This window comes from Gallus gallus, chromosome 18 (genome assembly GCF_016699485.2).
Source record: "Gallus gallus isolate bGalGal1 chromosome 18, bGalGal1.mat.broiler.GRCg7b, whole genome shotgun sequence".
NCBI lineage: Eukaryota > Metazoa > Chordata > Aves > Galliformes > Phasianidae > Gallus > Gallus gallus.
The window spans coordinates 942,374-962,244 of NC_052549.1; the positions used below are offsets into that span (position 1 = coordinate 942,374).

The window sequence follows — 19,871 nt, forward strand, 5'->3', positions numbered from 1 at the left end:
AACTAGCACATTGTCTCCTGGACATCTTCACTGTTGTTCTTTTTTCCAGAAACAATTCTATGATTCCAAGAAGCGATCCCTTTAGGGTTGATATTAGTAAAATGACAAGCAGCTCAGTTAAGATCTGTGCTGGGCAAGGCAGGCTTAGCATGGCCCTTCTGTTTTGGCGTGCAGCCCCTACCCAGCACAGAGGGCACCGGATCACGGTGTACCAGAGTGGTGCTGGGCAGTAAGAGTGCAGCTCTGCCACGTTAGAGAAGCCCAAAGCAGGTGCAGGGAAACCTGTGGCCGCAGCAGCCGCAGGCTCTCTGGGCTGGCAGAGGGCTCACAAGCTCCGGTCATCCAGACCCTGCCCAGAGCGCAGTGTGGGACACCCCACAGGTGCTGAGCTGCACCTAAGGATGTAGCCCATCATCTTTGGGAGTGAAATGAGGATGGAGGAGCAGTGACACTATGCAGTCCCACGAAGAAAGGAGGAGGAAAGTCCTACTGCATGGCTGCCTGCCCCTGCTTCTGCCCTGGGCTGCTCACAGCTGCCCTCCACGCTTCATGCACATGGCAGTTCCACCCCTCTGCTTTCCCATGCTGTGTGCAGCCGCTCTCCTTTTCCACAAAGCACAGACCTGTACCCCACAGGAGGCTGTACTCCACACACATGCAGCAGGTAGCCAAGCATGGAGCAGATGCTTTCCCATGGGACTGCTTGGGGGACTTGCTAAGGCAGACAAGAGAATGGAGCAGTTGCTAGTTGCACTGCTATGGCCTTACAGACAGATTTTATTTTTTCCCGTTTAACTGTTAATTTTCCTAAAGCATCAAAGTTGACACTGTGGATGTGTCCCATTACCCCAGGAATCCTTTTCCCTGCATGGGATGTGACCCATATTTCCTAACTGTTGCCTGTCTGCTCCATCCATTCACAAACACTGTCAACCTCCCTACAAAGTGATAGTCCTTACCATCATGCAGATTTATTTTTATTTCTGACAGCTTCTACTTAGGGTTGAGTAAGAATGAAGCAATCAAAGACAAGTTACATGCACACCAAGAGATTTGAAGCAGGTAATGAATATCTGTTGCGTGAATAGAAGTGTACAGTGTCAGGGAGCTTGCTGCAGTGCTGCTCAGGAACCTCATTCTTCTGATTTCTAAATGTAAAAAAAGAAGGAAAATAATGTACAAGTTACTGGTGTAACAGAATTACTTGTGGGGCTGTTTCAGGTCTGTGGATGTTGCACATGTTATGCCATATTACCGGCAAAAAAGTATTATCTGCCAGTTCTGATGACTGCCTTGGATTCTTACAGTAAATTATAACTGGTACATATCTTGGGAGGCACCAACAGGATTTTCAGAAACCACCAGTTCTGAATAAATACCAACTCTGGCCTTCTTTCATGATGACACTCCAATACAAGAGTTGGAAGAATACAGTTGTGGCTGCCAGATGTTTGAGCAGAGATCTTTGTGGCCCTTGATGCACAGGAAGGGTTCTTCTCTGCAGCACTCCAACTCACCTGTCTTCCGACGTCACGACTCTTGGCTCGCAGTTTGTTAACCTGACATTCAGCAATATCGGCTCGTTCTTCAGCCTCTTCCAGCTCGTGCTGGGTCTTGCGGCATCGGGAGAGATTAGTGCTTGCCTGTTCCTCCTGAAAGTCACAGTGCCATCAGTGGCATGCACATAACCTGGCACTGCCCTGTTTCAATTAACACTCTGCACCTACTCCACTCCAGTGTCACCTACTACAGTTAGCCTCACAGCTCTATCCATGCATTACCAGCACTCAGTACATTTCCATCTAGCACTACCAACAACTTGAGCACTGGGAAAACTGTCTGGTGTGGCTCCAAAAGTGTGAAAAATGCCGAGATAACTGCCACTGTGCCTGCTCTGCTGTGTGCCAGAACTCTTTAAAAATAAGCACTATTCAAAGGCAATGGCCACCACTGCTCTATCAAACCGAGTATGCAACTATCTTAACAAATGTGGGAGCCTAGACTTTTTGGAAATCTCCATCCAGGGCCCAAGAGGACTTAGAGAGTCCTGTACTCACAGCTTCCTCAGCCTGTTTCTTGTATGCTTTCACTTTTAGCTGCAGCTTGTCCACCAGGTTCTGGAGCCGGAGAATATTTTTCTTATCCTCTTCAGACTGTGGGAAGTGAAAATTAATACCAAGGTGATGCATGTAGAATACAAGAAAGATAAAGAAGAATGCAGAGGATTTGTAATACCTGGTAAGTGAGCTCCTTCAGCCTTCGTTCATACTTGCGAGCACCTTTCAGTGACTCTGTTCCTCGCTTCTGCTCAATGTCAAGCTCATTTTCTAACTCATGAATCTGAAACACAATACCATGATAAAGACAGGAAGCTGACAGGAATGGCTACTGATCTTGCTGCTGGACCCAGGGTTCTGTGGACTAAGGCCTGCAGAGAAAGTGGCAGCGCAGAACAGTTTCCTGCAGCTGCTTATTGGGGTTAGACTAGCTTACACCTGCTCACCACACTACATTAGTAATGATATGAGTATGACTCCACAGTTATTTATACAGGGAACTTATCTTTGTATACCTTTTTGCCTTAACCAAAATTAGGCTTAAATCTGTCAGGGAAGAGGAAACTGAAACAGGGGAGGGAGGGTTTTGTTCACATTGTTCAGGGAAATGGAAATGTTTCATTTGTAATTTTCAAATCTAGATTGACCTACTGAATAGCCTGCAACTACCCATATGATGAGGGCTCCCACAGCTCTATTCCTGTCCTGCAGTGTATGTAAGTTGAATCTGGATGCCAATTATTTTATTTTTCTATGTATATTTCATTTCACAACCAAGAACACCCAACTCCCCATCAGCTGTGCTGTATCTTGGAAGATAAGTAGTTTTAGACCAATTCAGTAGGTCAGGCAAATGCTCCATCTAGACCAGTGCTTTGTCTCTGAGTGTCTAGAGTAGCTGCTATTTTGGGACAGCATGGAAGACTGGCTGCTATCTACTCTCCCCACGCTTGCCCTGCTTCCACACATTAGATTACAGGTTTCAGGTGGCATATCTGTACCTGTTCCCCTGAGTTTATACTTGCTGATTTCTAATCCCTCTTTGAACCTTCCACCAGCTGCCTGTGCAGCCCCCTATGGCAACAGGGTCTAGAACTTCACTGTCCAGTCTGTAAAGTACTTTGTTTGTTTTAAACTGACTTCTGAGTAAGGATCACATGATCTGCATCATATGTCCTTACTTCTAATATTTGTCTAATCATAGACTGTGTATTTTGATTCCTAACCATCCCAAATCCATCTTGTTTACCGATTTCATGATTCTGTAAACTTTGATCACATTCTTCTCAGCCATTTCCTCTCTAAACCGAAGAGCCCTAGCCTTGTTTGTTTCTCATCAAAATTTCTCACCCCTGGATACTTCTCTATGGGTCCTTCTCTAAGCTATAGGTCTTTCTTGAGATGCAGACACCAGAACTGTACAATGTGCATACAGTGGCAAGTGGTATTCTCCACTTTTGGTCCCAGTGCATTTCCTAATAAAGCCTATCTCTTTTTTTTATTTAGCTTTCTGCTTCTTTCGCACACTGAGAACACAGTTTCTAAGACCCATCATGTACTGAGATTTCTCCTTGCTGAGCTGTAGCTGCCAGTTCCAAGTTCATCCCCACGTATATATGTTTTAAACTGTTTTTTTCTAGATGTATGTCTATACTGGTATTCATCTGCCACGATTTTGTCCATTTCATTCAGTTTATATGAGGTCATTTTCAAGATCCTTACTTGCAGTGCAACATTTCACTAAGTGTAACCCTCATCAAATCTGATGGAGATCCCTGCTGTAGCCTTCCCAAGAGATTCTTGCAGCCAAGGTCCAGCTGAAGACATTGACCTTAGTCAACCCCAGTCTCCACCATACCCTGGCCTCTAGTTTCTGGAGTTGCTTCTTTCCACCCTTCAGTGCCAGCTGCTCAGCTTCATCCAGACGGTGCTGCAGGTCCTTCACCATTTGTTCCAGATTCCTCTTCATCCTCTCCAAGTGAGCACTGGTGTCCTGCTCCTTCTTCAGCTCTTCTGCCATCATGGCTGCCTGGTTGTAGTGCAGAGTTATGTTATGAATGCATCTCCACATCACTGGCAGTTCTGTGCCCTCTATGGGAGAACTACTCACAGTGATGAATGACTCTCCACATTCTCAGTCAGTTGCCTATGATTGTGTTAAGGGTTTTTCATATAAAAGATCACAATTTCTTGATATCTGTATTTCAAAAGCTACTCTGTCTTAGAAATTGGGCAGGGTTTGATAAGAAGAATAAAAATAAGACAGCCAATGACAAAGGAGATAAAGCTTGCTTTTAAATGGAAGTGGAAGTTCGTGGTATCTTGAAGTATCACCAAATAGCACTCTGCTGGTTTTGAATATATCACTGGTACCTAAGTTTGCCTGACATTCAGACTCCTAAGCAGCTTTTACCAATGGAATGACTCCAAGGTTCTCCTGAACATCAATGAGGAGCTTGTGTCTGTTGGGCTCTTCAGACTATGGGGTGGATAGCTGTCACCACTGTTTCACAAAAAGGGTACAGAGGTCAACGGAGAACCTAGAGAATTCTTACTGTGGAGAAACCACAACTACACACATTGCTTCTGGTATGCCACAACATGATACAAGACAGGAAGCATTATCTGTTTTATTTTCATATACCTTTTCTAGATAGTTCTAAGACTTGGTTCTTTTGATGTCATGAACAATTTTCTTGTTTAAACTAAACATTTCTATTATCCCTTCTTATTTTTTTATATTTCTTACATAAAGAAGCATGTATGATTTTAGTCCCAATTCCTGTTTTCCTGCAATATCTAGATAGGACTTGATCCAAAATACTCTTTTCCTGTTTCACTTTTGCCACCATCTGGCTTTTGCTGTCTATTACATCTATCCAGGAAGCAAAAGTAAATGTCGGTATTGGGAAGAGGAGAAAGGATGCTTTTTCAGTATGGACTGCTAGGAGAACGTGAGTAGATTAACTTGACTGAAAGGTTCTTCCATGGCAAGCAGTAGAGCAGAGGCTGTGCAAAAGATGCAGGTGGGAGGGCTTGTGTGTCACCGATATTTTCTGTTCAGAAGTTGAAGAATCAATTCTCTCCCACCTCATTGCTGCCTTTCTAAGGTGTAAATGTCACTGCAATAGTATAAAATGGATTGAGGCAAGCAGAAGTACTTACATCTGTGATTGCTTTCTTTGCCTTTTCCTCTGCATTTCTGGCTTCCTGAATGCTATCTTCAACTTCATTTTGTAAATGAGTAATGTCCACTTCCAGTTTCTTCTTGGTGTTCAGGAGGCTTGTGTTCTGTTGGGACAGTCCAAGGACAGGTCAATCCCATCCCATTTCATACCAGTCCAACATGCATACTATAGAACAAATACCTGAGAATGGAGAATCTGCACTCGCTCACTGGCATCTGTCAGCTCCTGCTCAGAAACTTTGCGGGCTCGCTCTGTTTGCTCAAGGGCAGCTCGCATCTGCTCAAGTTCTGTCATCATCAGATTATTCCTACGCTCTATCACAGCAAGCTGCTCCTTCAGATCATCATTCTCTCTCAAAGCATCATCCAAATGGAGCTGGGAATCCTTTGAAGTTGAAGGCACAGTAAGACCCAGAGGAAAGCAGAATGAGTGTCAAAGACCTTGTTGGACAGTTGCCCTTGTGGTCCCTACCTTGAGTTGCCCTTGCACGACTTTGAGGTGCTTCTGTGTCTCTGCTACCTGACAGTTGGCACGGCTCAGCTGTATCTCCATGTCATTCAGATCTCCCTCCATCTTCTTTTTCAGCCTCAAAGCATCGTTTCTGCTTCTAATCTCAGCATCCAATGTGGTTTGCATAGACTCTAATACCCGCTGATGATTCTTCTTCAGCTGTTGAATTTCCTCATCTTTCTCTGCACTCCTTCTGTCAACATCTGACTTCACTTGGTTCAGCTCCAGCTGAACACGCAAGATTTTTCCTTCTTCATGTTCTAAAGAGCCCTGGTAGTGTTGAAATAATATTGTTTGTCTTTGAAATGTTCACTGCTTAGAAATGCCCATGCAGAATTTTGACACTTCACAGTTAGGAGCACAGATGTGTTTGTCTTACTATAGAACTTCAGAAAAGGCCTAGCTCTGAAGAAGCAGACTGCTCTTCTTATATACAGGAGTTATTATACCTTAGCTGCATAGTAATCAGTAATTTTGCAACAAGACTGCTTAGAAAAATGCCTCCAATACCACAAGGTCTGGACACTGAGAGTTATGTTCACACTGCAGAGATAACAAAACATGAAAACATTAAATTGACAGGAAAGCCAAGCATTATGCTCAGTAGAAGTTTGCCTTCACTTGCATCTCAATACTGAATTCTGCTTAGGGACACTGCACTTAGTCTCATCCAAGGTGAGAAGCCCCAGCAACTGTGTGGGCATTCTCCCCTTCCATACAGACTTTTTCCTGTGATGCTAATAATATCTAGACTAAGTTGTATAGGAGTTATGGCTTGAGCCTGGGTCTTTACAACCAGTGGACAAAAATAAGCACATACAGAAGATGAAGCATTCTATGTAGCCTTGACATCCCTTTTAAGAATAGTCCCTCCCAAGATGCCTGTTTCTCCCTCTTGGTTTTAGAAGGAGCCTGTGGTGACTAATGCAGGATTAGCTTGCTGACACTTTGATAGAAAAATTGGAGCACATGGATTCTCATGGCCACTATTACTCTTGTGTCTATTTCTCTCCCGCATAGTGTGATCTCAAGATCACAGATGTCAGATGCTTTTTATTCCTTTTCCTTTCTAAGGGGACTTAGGAAGAAAATGAAATGAGGTCTTCTTGGAAGTGGACATCACAAAAGTTAACAGTCAAAAGGTGATAGAAGGGAAATCCTGACTGAATGTAATTTTAAAAAAAGTTTCTCCAAAAGAATGATACCAGGGAAGGTTATGGAACAGATCATCTTGAATGCAGTCATGTAGCATGTGTGGTACAAACAGGGAATCAGGCCCAGCCAGCATGGATTCATGTACATGGCACATCCTGCCTGACCAATCTCATCTCTTTCTATGACTGAGTGACCTGCCTGGTGGATGAGGGAAGGGCTGGTGATGTAGTAGTCTGCCTAGACTTCAGCAAGGCCTTTGACACTGCCTCCCACAGTATTCTCATAGAGAAGCTGGCAGCCTGTGGCCTGGACAGGTGCACTAATTGCTGGGTAAGGAGCTGGCTGGAGGGCTGGGCCCAGAGAGTGGTGAATGGAGTTAAATCCAGCTGGTGACTGGTCACAAGTGGTGTTCCCCAGGGGTCGGTACTCGAGCCTGTCTGATTTAATATCTTTATTGATGACCTGGACAAGTGGAGTGAGTGCACCTTCAGTAAGTTTGCAGATGACATCAAGCTGGGGGGAGGTGCTGACCTGCCTTGGGGTAGGAAAGCCCTGCAGAGGGATCTGGACAGTCTGGATTGCTGGGCTGAGGCCAATAGGATGAAGTTCAACAAAACCAAGTGCCAGGTCCTACACTTTGGTCACAACAACCCCATGCATTGCTATAGGTTTGGGGCAGAGTGGTTGGCAAGCTGCATGGAGGAAAAGGATCTGGATGTGTTGGTCGACACTTGGCTGAACATGGGCCAGCAGTGCCCAGGTGACCAAGAAGGCCAATGGCCTTCTGGCTTGTATCAGAAAAAGTGTAGGCAGCAGGAACAGGGAGGTGATTGTTCCCCTGCACTCAGTCCTGGTGAGGCTGCACCTTGAGTGCCGTGTTCAGTTTTGGGCCCCTCACTATGTGAAAGACATGGAGGCCCTGGAAAGTGTCCAGAGAAGAGCAACGAAGCTGATGAGGGGTCTGAAACACAAGTCTTAAAGGGAGCAGTGGAGGGAACTGGGATTGTTCAGTCTGGAGAAGAGGAGGCTCATGGGAGACCTTTTTGCTCTCTACAACTCCCTTGAAAAATAAGTGTGGTGAGATGAGGGTCATCCTCTTTTCCCTGGTGGCTAATGGTAGGATGAGAGGTGAGGTGATGGCCTCAAGTTGTACCAGTGGAGGTTCAAGTTATATATTAGAAAGAATTTCATCTCAGAAAGAGTGGTCATGCATTGGCACAGGATGCCTATGGAAGTGGTGAAGTCACCAGCCCTGGAGGTGTATAAGGAAAGGGTAGATATAGTACTTAGGGGTATGATTAAGTGGAAAGTATTGGTTGTAGGGGGGCAGATGGTCTATGTGATTTTAGAGGTCTTCTCCAACGTTAATGATTCTATGATTCTATGCAGCCAGGGCAAAGATTGTCCAGAATTACTATGAAATCTGCTTCCTTGGAAATTACAGAGAACAATGAAAAAAGGCTCTGAGTAACCTAATGCAATTTGACTAAGGAACAAAAGTTGTCATATTTTTGAAACCCAAATGACCTTTCTGTGGCTTTTCAGAAGAGCAAAATCAAACTAGTAGTGCAAAATGAGTTCAGTTTTAGCCTGGGACTGAGTTTTTTGTGCATGATAGCACAACAAACTGTGCCATATTGGTGCAGGAGAGGGGCAGTCCCTGCTAATTGTTCTGCCTGTGATCTCATACTGGACCTTCATGGTATTATCAGGATAAACAGGAGTATACCATCTCCAAATTTTTTCCATCCATGATCTCTCTGAAATCAAGCCCTCCTACTGAGACACTTGCCTCTGCTTCTTCTAATGCTGCTTGAAGGTCATATTTTTCTTGCTCAGTTTGCTTCTTTGCTTTTTCCAGTCCATGACTAGCTTTTCCAGCTTCAGCAAGCTGTTCAGTAAGATCAGAAATTTCCTCTGAAACACAGAAAATGCACACTGAGTTCATCTTAAATAATGCTGTCGTTGGCACCTGCAATTAATGTTTGGCAGTGGGAATGATAGAAGAGATAATAATATACTAGGAAGTGACAGTGAGAAGAAATAACAGGTCTTGTATCATGTGCAGTCTTTATTTCTGATTACCTGCTATTTCCAATTCAATGTGCAAGTTTAAAAATGAGGGGAACCAAGTGGAGAGAGCTCAGAGAGCAATCAGTTACTTCTGGATTCTGACATTACATCTCCAGAGACAGTCCTGTTCGATTTTATTCTAAAATACTCCACAGGGAACATCCGGCTCCACATAAAAGAACTGAATTCTGTTTCCTTTACACAGTTAGTTCACTTATTAAATGCCAATCTGTTGTGCCACAGCTGCTCAGTGCTCCAATCGGGAAATAGATAACAACCCTCCAAGTTTTTTCTAACGGCAGTCATTGAAGTGGTATGAAAAAAATGAGTATCTGTTTTCATCATCGTTTCTGCAGATTCAGTTAATTTGGTCCCTATCCATGAATGGAATTATAATGGTGTGGAGAAGGGAAAATACAATGATGGCACTAGAAACCATGAAGAAGTAGGATACTGTCATGAGCTGTAGGCATGTGCTCATAGGTGACCTTGGGATCATCTGAACAGAAAAGAAAGTCACATAGCCTGAGTTTTGTGGGAAAACCATAAGAAACAAAAGCTTGGGAAGAGGCAGAGCTCTGGTGTACCAGAAACATAGAAGCAACTCTGGGTTCATTGTGGATCCCATCTGACAGAGATTTGAACTTACGCTGAAGGTTCTTGTTCTCCCGTCTGACAGTCTCAACCTGGTCAAGCACTTCTTCATAGGCATTCTTCATTTGGAAGATCTCAGTGCTAAGGGTGCGAGACTCCTTCTGGGCAGCTTCCAGCTCAGCCTGACTCTCCTGGTACTTCTGCCTCCATTCAGCCATGACCTAGAGTGACAGAAACTATGAGTGCACAAGAATGGTCCATTTTACAACACACCTGTCCCTGCACATTTATAGTATAAGAACCTAAGAGATGTGGTTTGTCTTGCAATCTTTTGCTTTGCACTGACTGCTTCCTGTTGGAATCTATTCACAAGGTATACATCCCCAAGGTATATATACTATGGCTGTTTCAGTGGTAACTACTTAAATTTCCCTCAAGGCTGGCAGACAAGCATCAGCCAAAAGTCATAAAATCATTATCGCAGAATCATTTGCCTTAGAAGGGATCTCTGAAGGTCATCTAGTTCAACCCCCCTGCAGTGAACAGGGACATATACAGCTTGATCAAGTGCTGAGAGCCTGGTCCAGCCTGATCTTGAATGTCTCCAGGGAGGGGCATCCACCAACACTCTGGGCAATCGGTTCTAATGCTTCACTACCCTTATCATATATATATATTTTCTTATATTCAATCTAAATTTCCCCATTTCAGTTTGAAACCATTTCTTGTCCCATCACAACAAACCCTGCTAAAGAGTCTGTATCCTTCCTTCTTATAGGCCCCTTTAGTTACTGGAAGTCAGGGCTTGTTAGTACGCATATGAAAACTTTCTCATTCTGCTTGGTCTTTCACTTGATACAGCACTTCCCAATCCCCCTCGTGAAAACTTTGTGCTTTTTAAAACTATCAGAAGCTATTTTATTGTTCGATGTGGTTACCTGGGGTTACTCACACTGTGACATTTTCATTACTATTTGTTTTGTTACATGTTTCTTACCACAGTTTTGCTTTAGATAAAACGTAATTTATCTTATGTTGAGCGAACTGAATACGTTCCGAATTTGGTCTGGCTTATCAAATTTTTATGATGTTCATATCTAGTAGCCTTTCTGAATGAACCTTGTCAAAATTCTTCTGCTTTTTATCAAATGCTGCACAGGCTGCATTTGACCTCTCCACAGCAATCATGAGGTCATCCACTTCCCCCTGCAGCCTCTGCTTTGTCTTCTCCAGTGAAGCACACTTCGAATTGACAGCCTCAATCTGCTCCTCTGAATCCTGCAGGCGCTGCGCAAGCTTCTTTCTGCAGGATGAGACAAGCAGTGCTAAGAGAAGGAAAATTCTGGCATTCTGAGAAAATGGACAGAAAGGGAGTTTGGCACAGGAGAGAGCCAGCATAGAAAGCTGTGATATTATGAACAGAGGGCATGAGCCTGGGATCGCAAAGAATGCTGGAGTGGTGCACAGGCTGGGAGAACATGTAGAAAGAGATATAAACATGTAGGTAACATGGGAAGAGGATTCCTCAGAAATCTGGGAGAAAGGCGATGTGCGTGATGGAATTGGTGGAGAAAAAAGAGCATCTAAGGTTAGACTACACCAAGGTTGGGAGGAAGCAGAAACAATTTCTGTATTGGCAGTGTGAAGAATATGATTTTTCAACAATTATGTTAAACTCCATAGCTAGTACACTGGAATTCTACATTCTACAGAGACTCTCCCAGACATCCACTCCTTCTCCTTTAACTCTTTTTTCTCCCTCACCTTTTCATTCTCAACACATTACAAAGCACAAGGCTGTGCATATTCCCACTATAAGCATATTCTGGTTTCCTCCAATTCCTTCTCATATTTTTACTTAATTATCTTTTTGCTTGCTCAAGACCGTCCCTCCACATACTTGGCATCCTCCAGTTCCTCCATACACTGAATAGCATCTGTCTCATATTTGGTTCTCCACTGGGCCACTTCGCTGTTGGCCTTGGACAGGGCACGCTGCAGCTCACTCTTGGCTTCCTGCTCCTCCTCATATTGTTCCCGGAGCAAGTCACAGTCATGGCGGGCTGACTGCAAGGCATGGGCCAGGGCGTTCTTGGCCTGTATAATTAAAATTATACAAATTGTCAAAACATTAACAATTTGTGACTGGACCTTTGTATTGCATTTTGATAAAAATTCCACCTCTCACTGACCACACTGCTAGGGTAACTGAAGGAGAAAAGTCAACAGCATTTGGGACTCTGTGTTTGAGACTGATCATGTTAATCAAGATCAGGCCATTTTCTTTAGTTTGTCTGGGACACTGCCTCTAAAACACATCAGCACCAAACGCTTCAGGACAAGATACAGTAAATACTGCAGTGGGAAAGGTGGGAATAATCTCCCCAAAAGTTTCCCTGTAAGCTTTTCAGGTAGAATTTGGTGTTTGTCTGAAGGTGGAAAAGACTTTAAACTATGCTGTCATTTCTAATCCTGGGTAGTTCACTCCTGATCTTTTTCTTATTTTCTGGTTGCTGCTGTATTCTTTGAATCAAGGATTTCCTATAGCAGTAAAGCATGTACACAGATATTCTCATTCACTTTTCTCCTGTATTTGAAGTTCAGAAAGCATGGTAAGAAGAGCTTAAATTGTCTTACTTAATTTCTAATGTCTCTTCTTGCATTAGACTCCAAGGCAAAGTTCTGAAGTTTCACTGTTGATGTCTCATTCTCAGAGGAGCTCTCATTTATTCTTTTATCACATTGATTTATTTTACAATTTTCAGGACCAAATTAAAACAAATCACCTTATTTTCTTCCTCTAGTTGCCTCTTCAGCTCTTCTGTCTGCTGTGTGATAGCCTGTTTGCCTCTAGTCAGCTGAGAAATCAAGGACTCCTTCTCCTCCAGTTGCCGAGTTAGTTCACCTAACAAGGAACCACTTTTTTTAAATAGAAACATGAGACATGGGAAATTTGTACAGATGAGAAAGACTAGCCATACACAAAGAGACTACAAGATTTAAAGTAAAATTCAAGGCCAGGCTCTGAGCATCCTGATTGAACTGTGGATGTCTCTGTTCATTGCTGGGGAGTTGGAGTAGATGACCTTTAAAGGTTCCATCCAACTCTAAGGATTCTTCAATTCAATAATTTCATTCTCATCAGGTTTGAAAAAGCTGTAAAGATAACACTATGCTAGCATCGAAGGAAATTGAGTGAACTGAGCACAGACCCACACATTCATTTTGATTGAGTTTACTTCTTTTGGCTTGTTTTGTTCCCTTGTGTAGAGTTTCCTTGACTACCCACAGAAAGAAATTCTACAGTCTGAATTTTGTTCAAACTGGGTGTTTGATCACCCAGTGATGACTGTATTAGAAAATATACAGGCAGCATATTTAAATATTAGGCACTGTACAATTATATTTAATCTAAAGACACACCATTCTCAGTCTGTAGACGTGTTTTCTGTGTGTTCATATCATTAATTAGCCGCATATGCTCATCATCTTTAGTTCTGACTTCACTGTACTGGTCTTCGAGAGCTCTACACATCTTTTCCAGATTGCTCTGTTAAGACACAGAAAGCATACCTATCAGCTCATTTAATTGTTCAGAAAAATGACTGCAGTGGTGAGAAATATTTAATCCAACCTTAGCTTTGGAGACAGACTCCATGTTGCTGGCCAAGTCATCAATCTCCATCTTCAGCTCACTCTTCTCCTTCTCCAGCTTCTGCTTGACACGTTGCAGGTTGTCGATCTGCTCCCCAAGCTCCGCTGTGCTGTCCGCATGCTTCTTCCGCAGGGCAGCAGCCGTGGCTTCGTGCTGCAGCGTGGCCTCTTCGAGGTCACGGCGCATCTTCTGAAATTCTGCCTCACGCTTCTTGTTCATATCAATCTGAGCCGCTGTAGCCCCTCCTGCTTCCTCCAGGCGCTCACTGATCTCCTCCAGCTCCCTGGAGAGGTCAGCTCGCTGCTTTTCAGTCTTTGCACGGATTGCACGTTCAGCCTCAATTTCCTCCTCCAATTCTTCTGTACGAGCCTAGGAAAGTTAATTGGTTAAATGAAAACTTCTGAAGAGACATACTTGAAATAAACTTTAAGGAATAAAGAGCAAACATTCACTTTCATTATATCAACATGGAGAGTAAAGCACAGCAAGAAAATTCACTCAATTGTGTCCTAGGTCATTCAATATTCAGTTCTAGAGCAAAAGTGAATGTAAACGTAGAAACTGTGGGATAGGTGAGTGGACAGTGAGTTGGACTGAGAAACAGCTGACTGGCAGTGCTCAGAGAGATCAGTGGCTCATAGTCTACTTGGAGGTCCTTAGCTAGCAGTGTTCCCCATGATTCAGTACTGGATCTGCTCTTGTTTAATATCTTCATCAGTGACCTGGGTTAAGGGATGGAGTGCACCCTCAGCAAATCTGCTGATGATACAAAGCTGGAAGGTGGATCTGACACACCAGAAGACTGTGCTGCCATTCAGCAAGACCTGGACAGGCTGAGAGTTGTACGCAGAGGAATCTGATGAGGATCAACAAGAGCAAGTGTAGAGTCTTGCACCTGAGGAGGAATAACCACATGCATCAGTACAGGTCAAGGGACTGGCCTGCTGGAAAGGAGATCTGTGAAGAAGGACCTGGGTGTTCTGGTGGACAAGAGGTTGGCCATGAGCCAGCAGTGTCCCCTCACAGCCAAGAAGGCCAATGGGACCCTGGGATGCATTACAAAGAATGTGGCCAGCAGGGTGAAGGAGCTTCTCTCCTCTGCTGTGCCCATGAGGCCACATCTGGAGTACTGTGTCCAGTTCTCCAGTTCTCAGTCCAGTGGAGAGCTACAAAGATGATCAGGGACTGGAGCATTTCCCTTATGAGGAAAGGCTGGGGCTCTTCAACCTAAAGGAGAGGACTTATCTGTGCTTATAACTATCTAAAGAGCAGGAGCCAAGCGGATGTGCCAGGCTTTTTTCAGTGGTGCCCAGTGACAGAATAAAGGGCAGTGGGTACAAACTAGAAAATGGGAATTTCCATTTGAACATGAGGAAAAACGTCTTTGCAGTGAGGATTACAGAGCACTGGAACAGGCTGCCCAGAGAAGTGGTGGAGTCTCCTCTGAATATATTCAAGCCTGCCTGGACACTTTCCTGTGCAACCTGCTGTAGAGAACCTGCTTTAGGGGCAGCTGGACTAGATGATCTGCAGAAGTCCTTTCCAATCTGTTTGATTCTGTGATTCTGTGAATATCTGATATTTCATTAAATATTGTAGCTCAGAATGGATTTATTATGTAATGACAAGCATAGAACTGCACTTTTCTATGAGCCTCTGAAAAATGTAAAACGACATGAGTTGTTCAGAAATTTGCAGAAGGTCAGGCCATCTCCATCAGCAAACACAACATAAGAACCTTTGGGACAAGTAACCATGGGGTGATACCACTGAAAGGAACTGTTTTCCTTGGCTCTGCATTTAGATGGTGATCTCTATGCTGATTATGTAACTTTCTTTAATTTTCTTAGAAAGATAATTCTTAATCACTTCACTGCTGTTTTAACTCAGTATCTTAGCCATTTTTGAAGCCTACCATAAGCTTTGCTTAAGAAATTCTTATGTACTCACCTATGATTATAGACCAGTGCCTCTGTAAAAAGTGCTATCAGACAGGAACAGCACCAAGTGTTTACGATGTTCATTGTTTTTTTTTATGTGAAGAATAACATTTCTCTATAACATTTTAAGAAAATATCAGATAATCCCAAGAAACCTGTACTCAGATACTCAAAATACCAATAATATTTAGACTTTACCTGAAGCTCCTTGATTTTCTTCTGTAGCTGAGAACTTTGAGCCTGCTCATCCTCAATTTTACTTTGTAGTTGGCTAATTTCAAAATCTTTTCTGTTAAAGAACAAGAATGTGAATTCAATATAGTTAAGACAAAACATGAATTTTGGAATTCAGAGAATAAAAAGTCTGTGCAATACTTTTTTAGCTTTTCATCCATCTGTTGCTTATCATTTTCCAAATCCATGATGGAATCTTGAGACATTTTCAGATCCCCATCCAGTTTTCTCTTTGCTCTCTCCAGGTCCATTCGCTGTTTCCTCTCTTGTTCCAGAGACCCTTCAAGCTAGAACACATAAAACATACTATGAAACACACAAAATATACTTCAGTAGTAAATATTCTTGATGTAAAAATCTTAACTAGAGTTGCAAATCAAAACTAGAGGAAACAACCAGATCCTATATATGTTCTCATCTCCTCCCACTCTCACTACAGGATGAAGGTTTGGTTTCTGATGTTAAGCTGGTCACAACTTGAGTGTGCACAGGTGAAATGGAAGTTATTGAAAAATAAAGAAATTAAAGATTTCCAGTGACTTTAGTTCCTACCATACAGACTGCAAAATATTGACGATTTCCCAGAGTCCATAGCTTTCTGGATTATACACATAAACTACATAGGTCTGCAACAAGCCTCAAACTGTCTCACATAGCTGCTGCAGGTAATTGGTTAAAATGTGCAGTACAAAAGTCTAAAAAGCTGAAATATCCAGTGATGAAGACAGATTAAACAGCCAAGAAAAGATGGAAAATATACTGGATTCCACAACACCCTATCAACTGCCTGTAAGTTATTAGGTAAAATTGTTAGAGCTGGCTTGGCTGTTCTAAATGTTGTTTACACTCCCAACTACAGATTTCTACTCTCCTGATCTGTCAGAGCATCCACTTACACAACTCCATATTTTTTGTCTTACATCATCTACTTGCTGCTCCAGTTTGGTCTTGGTTTTGGTGAGTGTACTGACTTTGTCCTCCTCAGCCTGCAGGTCATCCAGTGTCTGCTGGTGTGCCTCCTGGAGGGCCTTTTTCTCCTTGGTGAGTTTAGAAATATTTTCATCCAGAGCTGCCATCTCCTCAGTCAGATTCTTAACCTATTGGGCAGCAAGCATCCATACTATGAGGGGATGTAATGAGAACGGACAGACTGAGAACACAGTGAAAGCACTTTTGCAAAATCTTGCATGGACGGAGTCAAAGTGATCTCTGCAGAAGGTCTGTATTTTTTATGAGAGTAGTAACCAGTATCATGCCTGTCATACCACTCTGGTCCTGAAGTGGTAAAAATCCTTGCTTTAGTTGGTCTTGACTCCCAGCCGTACTCTGCTTTTATAGTGAAACGTGTGCTAGATATTCACTTGTACCTGCAAGCTGTACTCTGCTTGGATTTACTGAGGGCCTCTGAGTTGCTCTTGTACAAAAAATGCATTTTCTACATGTGATATATTTGCTAGGCACACAGCTGTAATTTCTCAGCAAGTGAGGTTGTTTAGAAGATATCTAATATCAAATGCAAATCACAGCCAAAAGTATGTTAAATTATCCATAAAAGTTTAGATAACTTGGCAATATACAGAGAATCTTTTGACTTTTAAGAGATTATCCTGAATTGAGGTCTAGAGCCCTTGAAACATCTGCTGACATACTAGCTCTGCTGGCTTTATTTTGGAAAATTATTCCCTGCTCTTCATGAACCATTGCACTACCAACAACCTTATCTCAAACACGTCAGCCTCTCTGCATGAGTCGGGCTGATGTTTGCTTCCCACTTTTCTCATTCAGATGGGAAACACTGACAGTATCCATAAGGAAAGTCCACTGTGCTGGGTGCTTTAGCTATGTGGTACTTATCTTACTACCCAGCACTATCTAGATTTCCTCTAAATGTTAGTATAGAAATGTCCAACATGTCTGAAATTGCAATCTTAGGATCCAGTAGTGTTTTCAGTGATGTCAGTAAAGGGAACCTCAACATGTAAATACATCTCTGTTAGTATTGTTTCTACGGCAGAACTGAACGCTGTCACCGCAGACATGGGCTTTTGAATTCTAAGATTTCAGTTGTGATTCGTCACATTAATTGTTGATACATACGTAAAGAGATCAGTGCTTTTACTGGAAGATAAATGAGCTAATGACAACCTGATCCTTAGAATTCAGGAACTCTCATCATGTAGTCAAGTCAATAGAAGGAATGGATGGCCATCCTAGCTGAGATCTGGGCTTCTTAAATACAAGAGAATTATAAGAAAACATTTTGTATTTGCAAGATCAGTTCTCGTCATTCATTGAGGAGAAAGGATCTAAATAGCCATCCTCTACTGAGCCACTCGCAAGCATACCAGTTCTCCATCCACAGGAGAGACACAGGTTCCTTATGCCTGAAAATAGCAGTGTATGGAAATTCTCCATCAAACACCTCAACAAGCTGTTAGGTTTTTTTGAAGTGCCATAAAAAAATATTTTTCCTAACAGGAAGTTATAATTTTAACAAAATTTCTTCTGTTACAGGCAATTAAGTGGCAATATCTCTTTGTGTCTTGGGCATGTACCACTTTCATTGAGAGCACTTAGGAAACTGCAACATCCCACAAAACTGAAACTTGTCTGGGAAAACTGTCTGGGGAAGAATAATTTCCTGATTTGCCTATCACCTTATTCTCTGTTGCATGCTTCTCCTTTTCCACTTTGGCCAGCGTCAGTTCAAGATCATCAATATCTTTCTTCAGCTCAGAGCACTCATCCTCAAGTTTCCTCTTCTTTGCTGTCAATTCAGCATTCATCTCCTCTTCATCCTCCATTCTTTCATTAAGTTCTTTAATTCTAGCTTCCAGCTGAATTTTACTTTTGATGAGACCTTCACATCTCTCCTCAGCATCAGCTAGATTTTCACTCTCCTGTCAGAACACATTGAAGGTGCGTTACATTCACCATACACATGATAAAAAGCAACGTACATTGTTCAAGCGCCACCTCCAGGAAATGAACTGCACAAGTCAGGGTAAAATTTCCTATGCAGTTAGGAAGTAATGCACACGATCCAATTATGAGGAGATTACCCTGCTTGGTCATGGCTTAGGAAAATGAACCATAATCCCACAATAGAGACCCTTCCTTTAAGCTGGTCAAGTGGTTTGATATCAGTAATATAAACAGGTGGGTCAGCAAACTGGATGTCATGGAAGCATGAACCTACATGAGGATTTGTAAAACATAAGACATTTGAAAGTCATCTTTCATAATGTTGGTTTATTCTATCTTTAATTAGCTCCTCCAGCTCTAACGACACAGGTCTGATTGTGTCTCCCCTAACTCCTTCTGCCCCTTAATTCACATGAGACTACCTAGCTCTCTGCACTGCCTAACCTCTTTTAGCCAAAATGGGATTGGGATCATGGCAAAACAGCATTGCTTAACCTAAAGCTTAGCCTCCAATTTCTACTATAACTAACATTTTGAGCAACAAGATTGACAGATTAAATGTTACTCAAATTAATGCTACTCTGATGTATTCTAGGCAGAATACCAGGAAAGGTATATGCTGTTTCCCAGAAGAGTCGTGGAGGAAAGACACTTCTGCAGTAACAAAGGATGCTACCTCTCAAATTCATATTGAAATTCATGGGGCACTCAAAATTACTGCTATAGAGTGTGCTACTGAGTGCACACCAGTGCTACTGAGTATTATCTGATGCCAAACATGGAGAAAATGGCTTATGAGGAGCGCTTCAATTAGAGTTGATTGAAATTCACACAGCAATGGGACTTGAAAAGCAGACAGAAAGGGCTCTTCCAGTGATGAAACAGTGAGAAACTGGAAAGAGGCAGACAACACTTGAAGGGAAATAATCATATCTTAAGACTTTTTTTATGCTCTGAAATCTGAAACCATGGAGTGCATTGATGGAATCCTAACCTGGAAGCTAAACCTGGGCTTCTTGCTTTTTTTCACTTATAATCTATGTGAAGGGGTTACGGTGAAGCCTAAAATATTTCTAGAATAGGTTGGCACTGGAGAATAGGACACTAAGTACCAAAAAGAATGCAAATGAACTCAGAAAACAGTGACGTTAAGTTGAAGTGCTGAAGAAGGATTCAGGGAAGGAATCTATCCTTCAACATGCACAGTGACTGTCTTAGGGCTTGAAATAATACAGAACTCTCTAAAGACAGCTACTTCTAGAGCACATGGAGTCAAGTGACAGTTCTAGTTGCACCAGACAGCCCTGGGCCATAAAGCATCTTACTACCTTGTAACAGCTGACAGTATTCCTGTCTTCTGGAAATTCAGTCTCTGCTCAGTATTGTTGCAGCTGAAAAACATCAGTCTTTGTTCCATACTCCTCCATATCACTCCTGTCTCTGATAGAAAAGCAGCCTCATCCCTGGCTCCACATTAGAATGGTCAACAATTCAGGAAACAAGCTATGTGTCATACAGATCCAGAGAATGAAGCTAGGGA

General features: G+C 42.6%; 1 protein-coding gene across 1 annotated transcript in view; it reads right to left on the bottom strand.

Moving 5' to 3' along the window:
- Positions 1 to 958: 958 nt before the first annotated feature.
- The window catches only part of MYH13 (myosin, heavy chain 13, skeletal muscle), a 37,831-nt gene continuing 18,918 nt past the window's right edge, over positions 959 to 19,871 (bottom strand). The window contains exons 21-39 of the mRNA XM_040649969.1: positions 18,064 to 18,306; positions 16,327 to 16,503; positions 15,548 to 15,693; positions 15,371 to 15,461; positions 13,212 to 13,601; positions 13,001 to 13,127; positions 12,364 to 12,482; positions 11,478 to 11,674; positions 10,697 to 10,880; positions 9,633 to 9,798; positions 8,703 to 8,827; positions 5,717 to 6,025; positions 5,426 to 5,629; positions 5,223 to 5,348; positions 3,916 to 4,086; positions 2,236 to 2,340; positions 2,058 to 2,153; positions 1,518 to 1,652; positions 959 to 1,148 (exon numbers count right to left, since the gene is read on the bottom strand). Coding sequence (XP_040505903.1) covers positions 1,134 to 1,148; positions 1,518 to 1,652; positions 2,058 to 2,153; positions 2,236 to 2,340; positions 3,916 to 4,086; positions 5,223 to 5,348; positions 5,426 to 5,629; positions 5,717 to 6,025; positions 8,703 to 8,827; positions 9,633 to 9,798; positions 10,697 to 10,880; positions 11,478 to 11,674; positions 12,364 to 12,482; positions 13,001 to 13,127; positions 13,212 to 13,601; positions 15,371 to 15,461; positions 15,548 to 15,693; positions 16,327 to 16,503; positions 18,064 to 18,306 — 3,126 coding nt within the window. The 3' untranslated portion in view covers positions 959 to 1,133. The remainder of the gene's footprint in view (positions 1,149 to 1,517; positions 1,653 to 2,057; positions 2,154 to 2,235; positions 2,341 to 3,915; positions 4,087 to 5,222; positions 5,349 to 5,425; positions 5,630 to 5,716; positions 6,026 to 8,702; positions 8,828 to 9,632; positions 9,799 to 10,696; positions 10,881 to 11,477; positions 11,675 to 12,363; positions 12,483 to 13,000; positions 13,128 to 13,211; positions 13,602 to 15,370; positions 15,462 to 15,547; positions 15,694 to 16,326; positions 16,504 to 18,063; positions 18,307 to 19,871) is intronic.